The sequence below is a fragment of the Mizuhopecten yessoensis genome, unplaced genomic scaffold, assembly GCF_002113885.1.
Source record: "Mizuhopecten yessoensis strain PY_sf001 unplaced genomic scaffold, ASM211388v2 scaffold6647, whole genome shotgun sequence".
NCBI lineage: Eukaryota > Metazoa > Mollusca > Bivalvia > Pectinida > Pectinidae > Mizuhopecten > Mizuhopecten yessoensis.
The window spans coordinates 557,331-574,680 of record NW_018406654.1 but is presented as its reverse complement, the minus strand read 5'-3'; the positions used below and the strand labels follow the sequence as shown (position 1 = coordinate 574,680).

Below are 17,350 nucleotides of genomic sequence, written 5' to 3'. Positions count from 1 at the left end.
TTCTTGACTCCGATGTCTAAACCACACTCAACGATCTGCATGATCGGTATGTAGTTATGTCTGCAGACAAATCATCTAATACGTAATCTTTATCTGCAAACACTATACCATTACTTGCTTGCAGAAAGAACTAAGATAACTAAGGAAAACCAACCTTTACATTTTTCCAAATTTTTGAAAGTCGGCTCTGTATTATAATTTTTCCGACAACTCGCTAATGATAAGGATACGGACCTGCCTCGTTTGTATTGGATTTAAAAAAAACCTTCACAAGAATCCTTATGAACAACGTTTAATTACTATCACTTCTATCAAGCCATTATCTAAACTCATCACTGCCGCTCGCAGTACCGTTATATCAGAGTTGTAGTTGTATAGTGATATTGAGGAATTCAATTTATCTTTAGATCAGTCTTGAACATCCTCTGCTCAAAAGTTTTCTTCTATCAAAACTTTCGACTTTTTTTTCGACCCTTTTCACTACCATTCATGCCAAACTGACGGAACGTATTCGTTCTTATGTTATGAGAGCTTTCGAAGACAAAGTTGTGAGAATGATGGAGTGCCTAGTTGACCATTTCTTTGTTGAGTTCGGTGGCAATATTTTTCCAGCAGATTGTAGGCATTCTCATGACAAGAAACTGTGCCTCTATTCCAGCCGATTTATTTATGTTTTCATATAAAGCTAATCGTATTGAAGAGTCAGTCGAACGTGTTTTAATGAAGTTCCGATATATCTTAATTAAAGCTTTATCATCTAAATCATTTTATTTTGAAACTCTTTCGAAATGGAGGCGAATAACAATGTAACTTCTCATATAGCCTTAAATGAATTTGATGTGCTAGCTTCAGTATTTTACGACAGTCACAACTCACAACACAGCAATATGATTCTATTCATGGAAAATATAATTGCTATTCGCTTTTATGGTCAGCACGTATTTTGTCTCAAGTCGTATAGAGTGTATGCTTACTCGATTAAACAGATAGTAAAATTAATAAAATCTGGTTGGGTATACACCTAGATTTATAACATCCGTGAATCTCCTTACTCGAGAATATATTGTGTTTGTCTCTTTATTTGGCGTTTAGTGCCTTTGCAAAGACTTAGGTCCATACGGCAACGGTGTCCGCCGCACGAAGGGCTGGGAACAAATATAAAAATCTTGCTCCTTTGATCCAAAGTCTAGAAAACGAAAATTTGATGGTGAGACAACGAGATCGGAAGAACACAACGGTGAAGGAGTGAGAATACCACTGTGGGAAAAACAAAACAGTGAGGGAGCGAGAATACGGCGGTGAGAAAACGAGACTGCGAGAATACGACAGTGAGAAAACGAGACTGCGAGAATACGACAGTGAGAAAACTAGAGTTCGAGAATGCAACAAGGGGAAAACGAGACTGCGGGTACTTGGCAATGAGGCAGCGAAAATACGACCGTGATAAAACGAGACTTCGAGAATAAAACAGTGAGTAAACGAGAGAGCGAGTATACGACGTTGAGAAAACGAGACTGCGAGAATACGACAGCGAGGGAGCGAGAATACGACGTTGAGAAAACGAGACTGCGAGAACATCCGTGTCCCACTGACCGGTAATCTATTTGTATATTTGAGAAACAATGCCGAGAAACCAGACAAATAAAGCTTAATTTGTGTTGGATGTCGATATCGATTTGCCGTTTAGAACGTTTCAATGTGGATTCAGACATCAAACAATTCCGATTTTTATTGTCATTCATAGTTCAGCTGATCAAAAACATAAATTCTTCGTTCAAACTGTCTTTGTACTGGTAGCGGTAGTTGACCTTCGAGCAATTTCGTGCTATCAACGTGCCTCCGGGGAAATTGGAGCTTCATGACCCTTTATGAATAAAGTTTTATTTCTTCTCCGTGAACGATAAAAACGCCCAAATCAGTTTAAACGTGATTGCACTTTCCTTTTTAACCGACAAACAATTTTTGTCGATTCCATTGTTTTTGTTGCCATGGTAACGCAATTTATGGTTCAAAAGTTCCGTTGTCTGGACAGCATTAGTGTAACTGTAGATTTTTCTCATAAACAAATTCTTTTGGTGACTATAAGGTATAGTCTGACAATGCCCAGGCCAAGATTTGAGAAAAATACTTACTCTTTGTATTTCGAAGAACAATATAGCGTTTCTTTGGCTAGTGGATGCTTTCATTTGCAAAAAGACAATGTGACTGTGCAAATATCAATAATGGCATAACAAAACAAGATTAACCAACACGTTTTGTATTGCGATTGTTATATTTTGACGTAATATCAAACTGGCTTAAATGCCATACCAGTGTAAAAGTAACATTTAATCACTTTTTCTTTCAATACATTCATTCGACTTTTATATATTTATTCATTCCGGAAAGTTTTCTATTTCAAAAAGAAGACGATGTTAATAATTATAAATCCAATATATTGTGGCTTTTGCGTTCCGTTTCTTTTCGTCGTAGACCTTTTTATATAGCCCGTGTATGTATAGGTTGTCTTTGCGGTTTGACATTTGCATTTGTTCTAATTTGCAACGAGACTTGAAATTGTAATTCCGGAAAAAAGATACCTGAGTACCCCCTCTAATTTTAGACTATCAAATGTCACAAGGTGAATTGTTATCACGTGAAAATCTAATATTTCAAAGAATACTAATCACAATGTATGAGGCGGCGAGATCAAAGTGAGTTCTTCGACAGGAAGGAGCCTTGATGATTCGTTCGTGTTCATTTTCCATCAATATTCTCAAGCCTACGTAGCATCACGATGTATGAAATTAAATTTCAAATCGGTGATTTTGGTCTTAATTATCAAAATTGAAATAGAAATATACATATCCTGGGATTCAAACTGATCTCTTTTAGAAATTATATACAAAACGACTCACAATTCTGCATCTGCCTCTCATAAATATGAATTTGAATATTTTACTCAACGCAGCGTTAAGCTAACTTAGTGTGACTGATCGCAGGGTTGTTTTAATGAGAGATAATGAGTCAGAAGTTCTCAATATTTCGATCGAAATCAATAGCCTTTCCAGTGACAAATACAAAGGACGCTGTTCGTCTATTAGTGAAGACATGATGATTCTCCCGTAAGTCATATTTCAACCCTGATTTATTGGATCAAGGTATGTCAAAAGCTTCAATTAACCGAAAAGATTCTATATTCTCCTAAATCTGAAGAAAGATTCGCTCACTGTCAATTTTCCAACGAGTTAAAACTGTTGAACCCAAATGCACAAAAAGATGAAATGTTTTTTTGTTTTTTTTATATTTGCAACAAGAATTATCCATTTAAAAATGGATTTGAATCAACAGTTTTCTCATGCAGTTAGATGTCAAAGTAACAATACTTTTGGAAAAGTCGTTCTAATGTCCCATCCTCGATCAATATCTGAGTCATTGAAATGCTTTATGTCAGCAGAACACGACATAGACAAAAGCAAGCTCGCTAATAACACAGATTTGAAATCGATGCGTAACTATGGTAAACATAAAAGGTTGACAGTGGTTCATCCTCAACACGCTATACAATATCGATTTAGGATCAAGTGATACGGCTGGGTTAAGTAGGTTGATTTAGCTTAGACGTATTCAATTAGTGACCCACACGTAATAAAACAACTTTCAACACTATCTGTTTGAATACATTTAGAATGAGTGACATTTTTCAATAAAATGTTATTTTTCATTATAGTCAAAACATTTCGTTTACTTTCCTTATCAATTCAAGTTTTGTCTTGGTATCATGATAGCCTGTTGTTTCTGTTTTATTTAATTTGACTGTGAAACTATAACTTGTCTCATTATTGTAAAAGAAATAACTCCTTTCAGATTAGAATGCGAATACCGAGTATTAAAGACACTGTCTCGCCTACATAGCGCTATAAATAGCGTCCATTTGTGAAGTCATACGAATGAGGTCTTCAGGGTATCTTTTTAGAATCCGAGTTTACGACCTTCACTTCCATTTAGGCTACATTTTACATTTTATCGATAAGCTCTGTGGCAACTATTCATTACTGTAGGTATTGAGGCATGGACATCCGGTTTCTATCGCTAATGGGAGAATCGGGAAATTGACATCCGGTTGTAGTCCATCGGCATCCGGTAATTTCTGGCTTGTCGCACGGAAGGAGCAGTATGCTTTAAGAAGCCTGATACTGTCATTGCAAATCCTAAATGACACCCCTGGACCATTTCGAGAAAGTGCATCATTCGGAAAATTGTTTAAGCGTCATTTTATTCCTATGAAATCAATTTTTTTCTTCTCCTTCCGCCTCGATTAACATGAGATAACCGTTAGAATCAAACATTTTGGTGACTTGAGGCTGTTCCAGGAATATTGTTTCCGCTGACGACGCAGACACTTCAATATCGAAAATATAAGGAAATACACATATCTAGGTCAATAATGTATACATATTCAGAATTTTTCAATAATATTAATGCCGGTTTGAAACTGAAAAAAACCCGTCGTTTTATCCTTATGTGTATTAGATAATTCGGACATTATAGAAGGATGTGACAGGTAGCGCATCTAAGAGAATATGCGCGAACAAAACTGTGTTGCATGCCTTCAGGAAAATCAACAAATGATGCAGTTCAATTCTTGAAGTACCGGTCAAGACAACGCGAATTTTTGTATTTCATCTCTTTCTTGGTTGTACCTAATGGTGGGACATCAATCTTTCTGTGTTTTCTAACGTTACCAGTTCCGTCGGGCGACAAAAGTCAATTGAAAACAACTTCGAGGATTTCCGTCATAGTTTAAAGCTGTCATCACGATCTTATTGGTCCCCTGTTTCTCTGACAGAATGACAGAAAGACCCGATCATTTTCCGATCGAAAATAATAATCTTGCGCAATCGTTCTTGTTTTTTTGTCTATAACAACAAACTTGGACTGGTGGGTTTATCTAAGGTATGGAAATCATGGAAATTCGAATCGTTTTTTTTTCTTTGTTTCCTTGGTGACGTCGCAATAGTTGATATAGCACATGTTAAACATGTGCTATATCAACTATTGCGACGTCACCAAGGAAACACAGAGAAAAAAACGTTGTGTCAACAAACACTGACATCAGATATAAATAATGTAACAAATAAGACACAGATCATAGTCCAAACTAAGTGGAAATGTCCCTTGTGCTATCAGTTTTGAGAGTGTAATATTACATATGTGTCGTTAAAATCCTGAAATGGTTTCTCTGGCGTTTTTATATCTTATAATACATGTAGTTATTGTAAATAAGCCTTGTATACTCCTGGGAGCATTAAAACTCTGAGAAACGCCAAAAAATCAAGCATTGTTTCTTTAATAACGCGATAATATTACTTCCGTTCAAATTAGTATTTTCTGTTGGAATTTTGGTCTTTTTGTTATTTTTTGCACGTATTTATTAAGCCCGTTGTTATCACGTGACTTGCAACGTGTGATGTCATTGGTAGCTGTTGATTTTAGTAAAAGCGATAGCTGATGATTTACGTCATTGCTATAAACAAAATCAAAGTGTCAAATGAATAGCTACCACTAGCCTCTACCACTGGGTCGCGGGTTCAAGACTTACGTTGGTATCGGTCGTAGGTCGTTGATTTTTCTCCGGGCACTCCGGTTTTCCTCCACCACCAAAAACATGGCACTTCCATGACCATAGTCATAAGGACGTTAAACACAAACAACCAAACCAAGTTAAATAAATGAAGCTATATTAAGAAACGTTTACGTTGCATAATTTGTTTTCATTTAGTGAAATCAAATTATTTAAAAGGATAGATAACTTTTAATGTAATAATACCAGAGAAGAAATGACGCTTGTAAAAGCTAAGATTGTGCCATCTTGTATTGACACTGTGGTTGATTGTTACAAATTTAGTTTAAAAAAATACTGTTTACAATGTCGATAACGCAAAGTACTCTTTCTACGTTTGAGTTCGTAAAGGGTATTGCTTTTATGAGCAAGGTGTCGGTGTGAATGGGCTCGGCCCAGAAGGCAAATAGATCTACCATTATGAATAATTTAACATATGCATGACCTTAATGCACTGAACAACACTTGCAAAATCCCATTGAAATATTGATTTGAGTGGCTCTCTTAACAGCAAATTGCAACCGAATTGCAAAAAATCGGAAGTTTAAGCAATCTTCCCACTCTATGCCAAGTGCTTGAAACAAGGGTTGGTCAAAGGCACCACTGAAACAGGAGATGGACAAATACACGGCCAGACCGTGGTTCGAAGCATGGATCCCCCTAACTCATGACGAACGTTCTATCATTTTAGCTACCTGGGCGCCGACGATCGACCCAGTCTAGTTACGCTACATTCCCTCCTCCATTATAAAAAGGGTTCGCCTCCTACGGCCAGTAAAGCTGCCTGTGGATGGAGGTACTACCTTATGTAGCTCACTGCATGTTTGTATGGGGTGACTAATGTGGGCTTCTTTAGAATGGAGGGTTTTCTTGTGTTACCTCAGCGAAGGGGACTAAACGTATCGTGTACGTGGCTGGAAAAGTGTCCTGTAAAACCTGATTTTGTTTCGAATCAAATGCATGCTTCACACAAAGCAAATAGAAAAAAGATTGTTTCAAGATATTACTTTCTCGCCAAACTCTTAAAAATCACCGCCAGTGCTTTATTGACAATGAACTGTCAGACATCTTTCTAAAAGAAAAATACGATATCTTGATACTTTGTTTGATTAAAACATTCCATTGTTCTAGGGTCGTACATCAATTTTGCAGATGCTGCAGTACTGGTAATACTCATTATTGCGATACCAACACGAGGCTACAATATACGTGGAAAACACCGGAGATTCACATGAATTTCATTCCTTGTTATATGATGCCGGCTTTTAACCTGTCATTTTCCAACAGATGAATTATAAATGTCTCTCTCGAGTTTTGCCAAATAATTTCTGTTCGCTTGTTTTCCGCCCATTCCGCAATTTCATAATACCCATTAATAGCGGGATGGAATTGTCACTTGATATCACAAGGGAACACTTGCCTCCGATCAAACCGTGTTTCATATTTTTACAATGCTGGAATATCATCTGATTATGAGTCGTTTCGATTGTTTATTCATTCTGCAAAATGCAATTACTAGGCTGCTATTCCGGTTTCTACTTTCATTTCAGGAGGTTTGGAGTTGGTGTGATTTCACAGTTTCCATCATATTTTAGCATAACATTTTCGACAAAATATGTCATCGTGGCTATTTTGGGTTCGGTCAATATTTTCTTTAAATGTTCCAGAGACATGATGCAACAAAGAGATCAGACTGTGTTTTAGTCCTAAACAGAAACAAAAAAGTGTTGATTCTTGTTAACTTTATATCCAAATTATCTTCTTTTACAAAGATTCCTTTCCCGATTGTATGGGAGCTTGACTTGAAAACTTCGACTTTTTTTCTTCGTTTTTGTCATGAATTTTGAATTTAAATTACCTCTGACAGGTAGACAAGGTATTTAATGTTTCTTATACTTCTGTATTTGCAGATGAACCGTCCAATTCAAGTCAAACCCGCGGACAGCGAGAGTCGGGCAGGTACGAAAACAGAAGAAGGTGATTTTTATGTGACGTCACGATCTCTTATTTTCTCTTTCTATCCAATATGTGTGTTATTACACATACGAAAACTTGAATATTTTTTTTCGGTGTGGAAATGTTCACTAGTTCGATTTTGTTTCGCAGTATGATGAATAAACGAATGTATTATGACTGCAAACATTTAAAACCAGGTATCACTGCAGGCATTACTCTCGAATCCGCTCATTCAACACCTTTGAAATGTGAGGTATTTTTACAGTGGCATTTATCCATGTCAATGTTCCATGCATTTCAATTTGAAAGCTCTATGCGGTCTTCATGGAAAATAAACGCCGCATGATGATTTTGATACATATATTGCGTCACATCCTGTGACGTAGGCAATTTAATTGAACGTTTGTGCGATATTCTTAAAAAAAAAATCAAATACACTTTGTTGTTGATCTGAGTACATTGAAACACGTTCATTATAATACTTAACGGTTAATAAATGGGGTTTTCTCATAAAACGAAATTGAAACATTTCCATATTGCGTAAAAAGATTCAAGTTTACAAATATACTCTGTACAAAAGCAGTCCAGGTGAGTGTGAAAAAAATGTGCATGTTAAACCGGAAGTGCATGTGACCGCTACCCTACCACACGGATTTTGAACGGAAGTAGTATGTCGACTTTATACAAATGCTATAGTACACGTCTGGTCGATAAGGCATTGCATTATCAAAGCAGATATGTATTACGTTACGTGAAAATGCAATTATGCCGACTTGCATTTCAGGACAAATTATCCCATTGCATGCAAAACCGTTTACGTACAACTAAACAAGATATCTTTTATATATTTTATGTACGTATGCTTTCTCAAACGGTCACAAAACATGGCGTATGACGACAGCGGAAATACTGCCTCGTTTTTCCATACGCATGCATAGATTTTCCACATCAGGTTCTGTCTGCAAATCATCCCCCTTGGCGAAGCTCTTCTGTCAATGAAGATGTATTTCCTCTCGTTATTAATCCACTCATCGATTTAGTATAACCAGTGTCTGGACAGAGTTGTCGACGGTACAAGATGGAGGTCAAATCTAGTGTCTCAGTATGTCTCTGTTTGAAGAAGAACTCTTCAGTCAGTGGAGGTACGAATCTTCCTGGATTAAACTAATCATTGATTTCTCTTCAGATATAGTCAGGGAAAACATACCGTAGTTAACGTTGATGTTATTTCTGTACTTAACTTGTCTGGGTCATTGTTTTCTGTCGAACATTCGAATCGCCTCCGGCCGTTCTCTTTATAATACAAAATACAAAACAGGGAAATGGACCTTATTCAATACAGTGCTTTTTTGCATACGATCTCCAATTAGTGTCAATTTCGTGTGTCACTCACATCAAGTCCATATTGTGTATTGCAGTGTCATATATCGCAATAAGATCGATACATTTTATAAGTATATACATACATAGCATCAAAATATCGCGTTACGTAGCAAGGATCAAACATTTGATATAAAATATTCATTTATCAATAAAATGACCCGCAGTGTCACAGTCCAGAGAGCTAATGATCGGTATAGCCCCTAACTTACAAACTCTCTGGTTGTACATACTAATAAAAATATAGTTAAAATACGTATGCTGAACATACCACACGTTTCATAAGTCAGTGAGATTTTCGCAAGCTCTTTTTAATTATTCAATCTCAATTTCTTTAAATAAGAAATAAAAAATAAAATTAAAAAAATCATGTTACTGTAAAGGTGATTATTTTCGATGCTTTTTGAAGGTTAAAAAAGTTCATAGACACAAAGAGGTTATTTAGTGGGTATTTCAAGGTCACGTGGTAAAGTAGTCGGCCATCAAGGGAAGCCAGTCCAGAAAAGGGTGAAACGGTAGAAGAAAAAGATATGTATGTATGATAGTTTAGAGTCCTCTTACGTCACACACAATCGTTTCTTTATGCCTATTGTTTCCACGTGCGCTTGAAGTTTAAGAAGTAAAATATACCTGCTACATCCCACTACATGTTACTGTAAGAGTATGCAGCGATTATCTTCAGTGTCCTGTCCATGGAAGAAATCAAAATATATTTGCTGGCCGCATTATCCGTAATTCGTTTGGTTTTTCTTCTTAATGCAAAAGTGTCTCTTTTGAAATATCTTTGAACAGAAAAACTTTGTCCATTTTAGCTGGAATCAGTCTACCATTTTTGCGATTCTACAAGTAAACCTAGGACAAACATATTCTTTTTTTATAGTGGAATAACAATAAAATTCGAAGTAAAGAAAAAACTTCTTGAAAAATTTAAACCAAACACCAAAAGCAATTACACTAAAACTAGATAATAGATCATTAATATATCTTCAGCAAACTAGAGCGCGGATTCAGAAACTCTTTGTGAAAGCGTATTGAGTCGTAATCCATATCAATCAATCAAAAAGAGAGAAAGAGACATACTTTATTATTCTTTCATATTATTCCCGACAAGTGATTGGCCAGGAGTGCATCACGTGTCCACCGATAAAAACCGATATTTATTTGGAGCGCGTGATTTTTTGTTGAAGAACTGGGTGTTTCTAAAAATAGAATTATGACTTGTCTTCAAACAATGCACCGTCCAACTTCCGAAGCTTTTTTTGTTGTGTTTTTTTTCAGATTGCTTACATTACTGTTTTGTAAAATAATAAAACAATTGTAGCCTTAAACTTCGTTCAATACCTGGATTTATCGACCCGAGAAAAGATATATTGACCGAGGACGCGACCTCGGACTGCGTCCTCGGTAAATATATCTTTTTCGGGTTGATAAATCCAGGTATCGACCTTAGCCAAAGGCTATACTTAAATATTGTATGTCACGAAATATGAAATTACCGCAAAAAGTCAACTGACAGTATCGGATATTATTAAAACTATTGATGAGTTGGAGATAAAATTGTCTTACCGCAACAAAATGCTTAAACAGAGAATTTGTGTTTGTAATAACATGACATAACCCCCATTTTCACTCCCCTAATACTCAATTATGCCTGTGAATGTATAAATTGACTAGGATACATACCAAGAGAGTTATAATAAGGCGATGTAAAGCGTATTGGCAATCGAACACCACCATTAAAGCCTTATTCTGCAACTGGGCATGTTTTTTCTCGTGACGGCAGGAAATGGAACAGGACGACAGCAGCTGTGGAAACCATCGCTAATTGTCACAAAACAGCACTATGTGGTGCTGTGAGATAACAACTTGTTATTCAGGTTACCTACCGCCCGTATTGTCAAGTGGTTTACGACATTAATCTCGATGATCAGGAATGTCGCACATCCCAATAATGTGTGTTTATCCGCGGGAATCAGAACTGGGCTTTTTCTCGGCTTCCAAGTATTGATTGCGCGCGTACAGCGCGCGCGGATTTCTAGAACCCGGAACATGATTAGAACACATGAATACCAGGCACAGTGGCCGCTGGTCAAACACGGGTCTTCCTTATGACTGTATTGGCTTCATCTTTAACAAAGTAGACATGATATATACACATACAGACTCAGCAGTTTTTATGTTAAATTCACCATATTGACAACAAGGTATTGTTGCTTTTTTCCAACAAAATATTACATGAAATATATTTGCAATAAGACATTGCTGTCTTTGACTTTAGCTCAAATGATAATGCTCATTTATTCACAAGACAATGTTCTCTTTGCCCTTACCAAATATGGCATAATATCATATTTACAATATAACCTTGTTCAAGTTCAAGTTCTTTATTACCTTGGGTCGTTTGACTCATCGGTTTCAAAAGTAAGATATATTTACAATATCTACAGACAATACAATACAATACAATACATGCAATACATACAATACAATACCAGCAATGTAAACAGTATGGAGAGTGTAACAAATTAAGTTAATTGGTTTCTTCTTACATTTGCCGCTTTTATATATTTGGCCAAATTGACAAGCTCTTTTGTGTTATTTACATTAAATAGATTTATCATTTTAAACATACTTGGTTTTTTTACATAGTACTTTTTCAAAAATTTAACACGCAAATCCGAATAACATGGACATTTCAACATAAAATGAAACTCATCTTCAACGTCATTTAAATTACATACAGTACACACTCTAAGACTACGCTCAATATTTTGATATCTACCTTTTTCTATATTTAGATTATGAGCAGATAACCTAATTTTTGTAATCTCTTTCAAATATTCTCTAGATAATGGTTTTCTTAAGTAACACTGTAAATCAAACTGGTTATAAAGATATGTATAGATATATCCCTTTGAAGATGTTCTTACGTTTTCTTTGCATTTTTGTCTATATATATCAATAAGTCTTTCTCAAATAACATTATAACACATATCATCATTTATTTCTGTTTCCCATATGTAAACAAGGCCAATTCTAAATAAATCATTTTTTATGTTTAAAACCCATTTATCCTTATTCTCTAACATATCTTTATAACATGCTTGCAAAATACAATTACTAGTCCTTTTTAACTTAATCCAATATTTAATAATTCTTAACTTTCTTACCAATGACAATGGATACCTCCCAAGTTCTAAATAAACCATAACATTACAAGTATTTTTTCTTACGCCAAGCAGTCGTTTACAAAACAAAGTATGATTTTTTTTCAATATCTGGGAATTTATGAAAGCCCCATATTTCAGAACCGTAGCTTAGATTTTGTGTTAACTGCAAATTGCATGAAAGATATTTGCAATAAGATATTGACATTTTTTTTTTACTCTGGCTGAAATAACAAAATTCGTTTATCCAAAAGTCAATGTTCCCTTTGTCCTTACCGAAGAGGAGGGAAGGTCAAATTAACAACAGAAAATTATTGCTTTTGTCTTTACCTCAAATTACACAAGAGGACATTGCCTTTTTATTTTGACTCATCTATGAATTACGCAAAACAATTTGTCGTTTTTTCCGTCTTAACCACGTATGATATAAATCATCTTTATTTACCAGGCATTTTCTTTATAATTTGAAAGATACAGATCATCATTGCAAGACGCAGACTTTTTGTGTTTACCTAAAAGCTATATAAATCATATTCGCAAAAAAGAAAAAATGAACTTTTAATCAAATTGTATACAATAGTAAAAACATTTCTTGCATCATGCCTACAAGAAGACACTGCTTTGTCTTTTCTACTAATGATAAAAGCCCTATTGACTACAGGACCCTGCAGTGTATCCGTATGTTAAATGCAATATCTTTAACAGAACTAAAACAACCCTGGTGGTAACAACAAACTCTATTTACATTTTTTTGTTTTACTTTGTTTTTCCCTTCAAGATACACATGTGTTCACTGTTTCTTTCTCTTGGTTTGTTTGTGTTTTACGTCCTATTAACAGCTTTTGTCTTTTAAGGACGTGCTATTTGTTTGTGTTTTACGTCCTATTAACAGTTATGGTCATTTAAGGACGTGCCAGGTTTTAGTGATGGAGGAAAGCCGGAGTTCCCGGAGAAAAACCACCAACCTACGTCCAGTACCTGGCGACTGCCTCTCGTATAGGTCTCGAACCCGCGACCCATTTGTGGAAGGCTAGTGGTAGCAGAATATCGGACGTCTTAACCACTTGATCACTGTGGGTCCTGTTTCTTTCTCAAGAAAATGAAATAGGCTTAGGTCATTCCTTTTTCCTACAATACATGAAATATTTGCTGGTAAGTCGGACAATTTGGTATATTTAGCGTGCTAAATATTGACCAAAAAAGTGTTGATAATACTGACGGGAATGTCATTCTTACTTTTGAAGACATGCATAATTGCCAAATCTCTCAAAATTTGATTTGTTCATCTCCAGTTTTGATTTTTGCTAAAATTCATTTAAATCATTACACAGGACAGTTCAAACTCTGATAGTTTGCTTTATTAATTGTTAATTTAGGGTAATTCTGAAATATTAAGAATGGGATGTCATGATTAACACTTGGACAAATAACGTTTATGAGATTGGCTGTGACAAATGTAATTGCTTTACCTCTGAATTCATGAACACTTCTCAAAACTGTGGATTTGTGATTTTTCATCCTTTTTCTATTTTTTAAATCATAAGAGTTCCCTCAATTTTGTTTTTTGATAAAAAAAAGTCAATTAATCAATTATATCGGACCGCTAACTCTCTGGTATTTTGTTTGATGAATTTATTAATTAGGGGGTCGTTTTGATAGCATTAAGACATTTTAAGTAGTTCCATTTTCTCTATATACAAAACGTAAGGTTGGCAGTGATGTTAATTGAAAGTGGATTTGCAAAGTGTCTCCTTTTAATCCTGTATAAAAGATAAAAAAAAATCGAAACAGCAGAGTTAAGCCACATTTTAAAAGTTTTCATCCCTATAAATCAATTATAGTAAAACATTACTTGGAACAATGTTTTCATATATAATGCGACACTCGTTTTCTACAACCAAATCTAGCCTGTAACGGAAGCTTATGAAAATACATAAACAACTACTTGCCTTTACCGGAAGTCAAATATTGATTTCTCTCAACGGGGATTTCACATTGACCCGAACACTTCCGGTATACAATTTCTCGTAATGCACAGTGGTGTTATTCCGCGCTCGCTTCCAAAATGCAATGAAATAAACAAACTCAGTGTTCGGAAAGCTCTGAAAATAAATGAAGACTTATAGAAGCAGCATCTTATATGTAACAGCTGTGATTCATTGCATTTGACGTTTGCGTGAAAGACCTTTCCTTGCATGTATACGTTTGTATATAGGCAGTAGGAATACATGTTTTCAAATATTATTTTTTTCTTTTTCATTTTTTTTTCTTTCTTCGTATCATCAATATTTTTATTTATTTTTGTTATTTTTTGTGTGTGATTTATATAAGAAAAACTTGGTGGGGGGAGGATGAGGGGTGATATCGTGTTTTTTCTGTTTTTCTTATTGTTGTAAATGCTACTCGTTAGGTTTTTAACTTGCTTTGTTTAGTTGTCTTTCAATTATTTATTAATTATGTTTTGAGTTGTGAAAGGTGTAGTAAATACGCTTTTCTGTGTCGAGCTTCATTAATAAGTCTCACAGTAATGTCCGTCCTCATAAAACCCCCAACAGACAAACATGCAGACAGACAAACAGACAGACAAATAGACAGACGAACAGACAGACAAACAAACAGACAGACAAACAGACAGACAAATAGACAGACAAATAGACCGACAAACAGACAGACAAAAAGGCAGACATACAGACAGACAAACAAACAGACGGACAAATAGAAAAACAAGCAGACAGACAATCAAAAAGACAGACAAACAAAAAAACAAGCAGACAGGCGAACAGACAGACAAGTAGAAAAACAAGCAGACAGACAAACAGACAGACGTACAGACAGACGAACAGAGAGACAAACAGACAGACGAACAGACAAACAAACATTTTAAGTTCTCTTTCGATTGAATAGAATTATCGTTAAAAGTCACAATTTCAGCGAACGAAAATAGACACAAGCCACTTGCAGACTGGAAGACGTAAATTGACTTAATGCTGACTCTATATTACAGACAAATTAAGGGGTACAGCTTTCAACCTGGCGCGATGATGGTCAGGAAAATTCGATTTATTACACAAACTCAATTTATCGTGGACCCAAGGAAAATTTGACGCGAAACATTCACGCCATTAACACGTTATGCGGTCAACCAGAACGTAGGTCTTCAAAATTGACAACGACCGGGTGTTTCAGGGGAGTCCTTGGCAGATGGCGGAAGAATCACACACAAAGTTCATTCCCCCGCGAGGGTCAGACCCGAGCACGACCCGAGTTCGCAAGACAAAGAGCTCAGGAAATTGAGGGCAAGCTGGACAGTGGATCTGTGACCAGAACATCAATCGGCTGTGGCTTAATGTCAATATAGCGGTTCTTTCTAACTGACCCTAATTGACCCATCTGCATTGACCGTTGGTCACTAGTTTTAGGATTTGCTGAGTAAACATAGGCCTTGGTGGTGTATCGTTTGGACCATATTTCTTGTCTGGGGCCATATTTCTTTGTTCTCACTTGATAAGATTATGGGGATCGTTTTAAGCTGGTTATTAGTAGCGTTGTATCATAAAGTCTTTGTGTTCGTGGGGGGAAACAGCAAGAGTCTACCAAATATTACCGCTTTTCTTGTTTTGAATCGTTCTGCAAAAATAGTAGAGAGGTGACGTGAAGTGACTTTCTAATTTCTTTTTTGTTTCGTAATAACCATTATATCTCTTTGCCTATATTAGCAGTACCAATAATAACAACTCGTTCTCAAAACTCGGTCTTAGCAATAAAAAAAAAGGCTCCCTTCTCCGTTGTTTAAAACACAAGACAAAATGTCTCCGTACGTCCTTAGATGACCTTAGCTGTTAATAGAACGTTAAACAAAATTAAACAAAACCAAACCTTTCTCCGTTTTCTGGTATACAGGAAAAGATTGTAGAGGCTCTCGCCCACTTTTTCTATTATACTGGAAAAACAGTTAAGAGGACGCCTTTCGCCATTTACTAGTATAAGGATCCAAGAAATGTATAACAGACAATATTGCCAACGATACTGGACGAATTTCAGCGACTCTCCTTCCATGCATCTAGTAATTAGAACAGTATATTCTCAATTGTTTCATCCTCGACACAGAAGCGGTTATGTTCACTTTCGGGTCTCTGCACCCCTGGAGTATGCCGTAGCAAAATCGAAGGCACGATGATAGCTGTTTGATTGGTCTCATGTACATAACCTGACCAATCGCTAGGCTGATACCTGTCCTTTCAAGATTACAACGGAGTTATAGCATATATTTTTTAAACATTGTAATAATTTAATATATCGCTGATTATTGTACATTGAAGTTTGAAATTTCAATATAATTTCATGGCGGCATGTATTAGCTTTTTTCTCCTATAGCCTTTTAAAGCAAGTTCCTTTTAAAGTTAAGTGCTTTTACATGCATTTAAACTATTTTCGTCTCTCGTTACTGTTTTAGAGTGGCTTTCGTCATATGTTTTATGTATATTTTATTTTCATTATTGTATATATGTGCGCGGAAGGGGACACTCGATTAAAATATCTGTATTTGTATCTGTATCCGAATGCAAAGCTTGTTATTTTTTACCGAGAAACAGGCCGCTTCACAAATCCAGTGACTACCTTAGAACAAAGACTTTGTATATATTGTATTTTAAACAAGGTAGAAACAGAATCTCATTTTTTATGTGACTGTACATTTTATAATGAAGAACGTCTTTAAATTTTTGATCGTGCCAAAAGTATCAATAATGACTTTTTAAAGTAAAGTACTGATTCTATAGTTCATTTCTTAATGACCAATGATGAATTACAACCGATTTTAGCTAAAACTATAAAAAAAAAGAATAAAAAAAAAGACGCTCAGTCTCTTTTTAGTTGCCTGTACATATATGTTTATATCTTATCGTAATTATGTGTGTAGTTATCACACATCTTATGTATATTTCTTCGTAATAGTGTCTCATAAACCCTTAAGGCTGGGCATTTTATTTCAAATATATTTTAATTATTTATATTTGAACTAATTGTATGACAATTAAATAAAATAAACTATTATTATAATTATTATTATTGATACAAAACAGGACAGGTTATAAGTTTCAGCAGGTAAGTGAAATAGTACAAGAACCGCAGTGTCATTGCACGGACTTTGATAGCATCCAAGTTTAAGTTTTATTTTTACACTCACGCTACACGTATACGTGCGTAACAAGAGGTCACATATTACATAGTATACATTGATGGACAT

At 35.5% G+C, this 17,350-nt stretch overlaps 1 protein-coding gene across 2 annotated transcripts in view; it reads left to right on the top strand.

Annotated features, from left to right (window-relative positions):
- LOC110452380 (CUGBP Elav-like family member 4) overlaps positions 1-17,350 on the top strand; it is a 105,902-nt gene that overhangs the window by 21,459 nt on the left and 67,093 nt on the right. For both annotated transcript variants that reach the window (XM_021500857.1, XM_021500858.1), the window contains exon 2: positions 7,513-7,579. In XM_021500857.1, the coding sequence (XP_021356532.1) occupies positions 7,513-7,579 (67 nt within the window). The remainder of the gene's footprint in view (positions 1-7,512; positions 7,580-17,350) is intronic.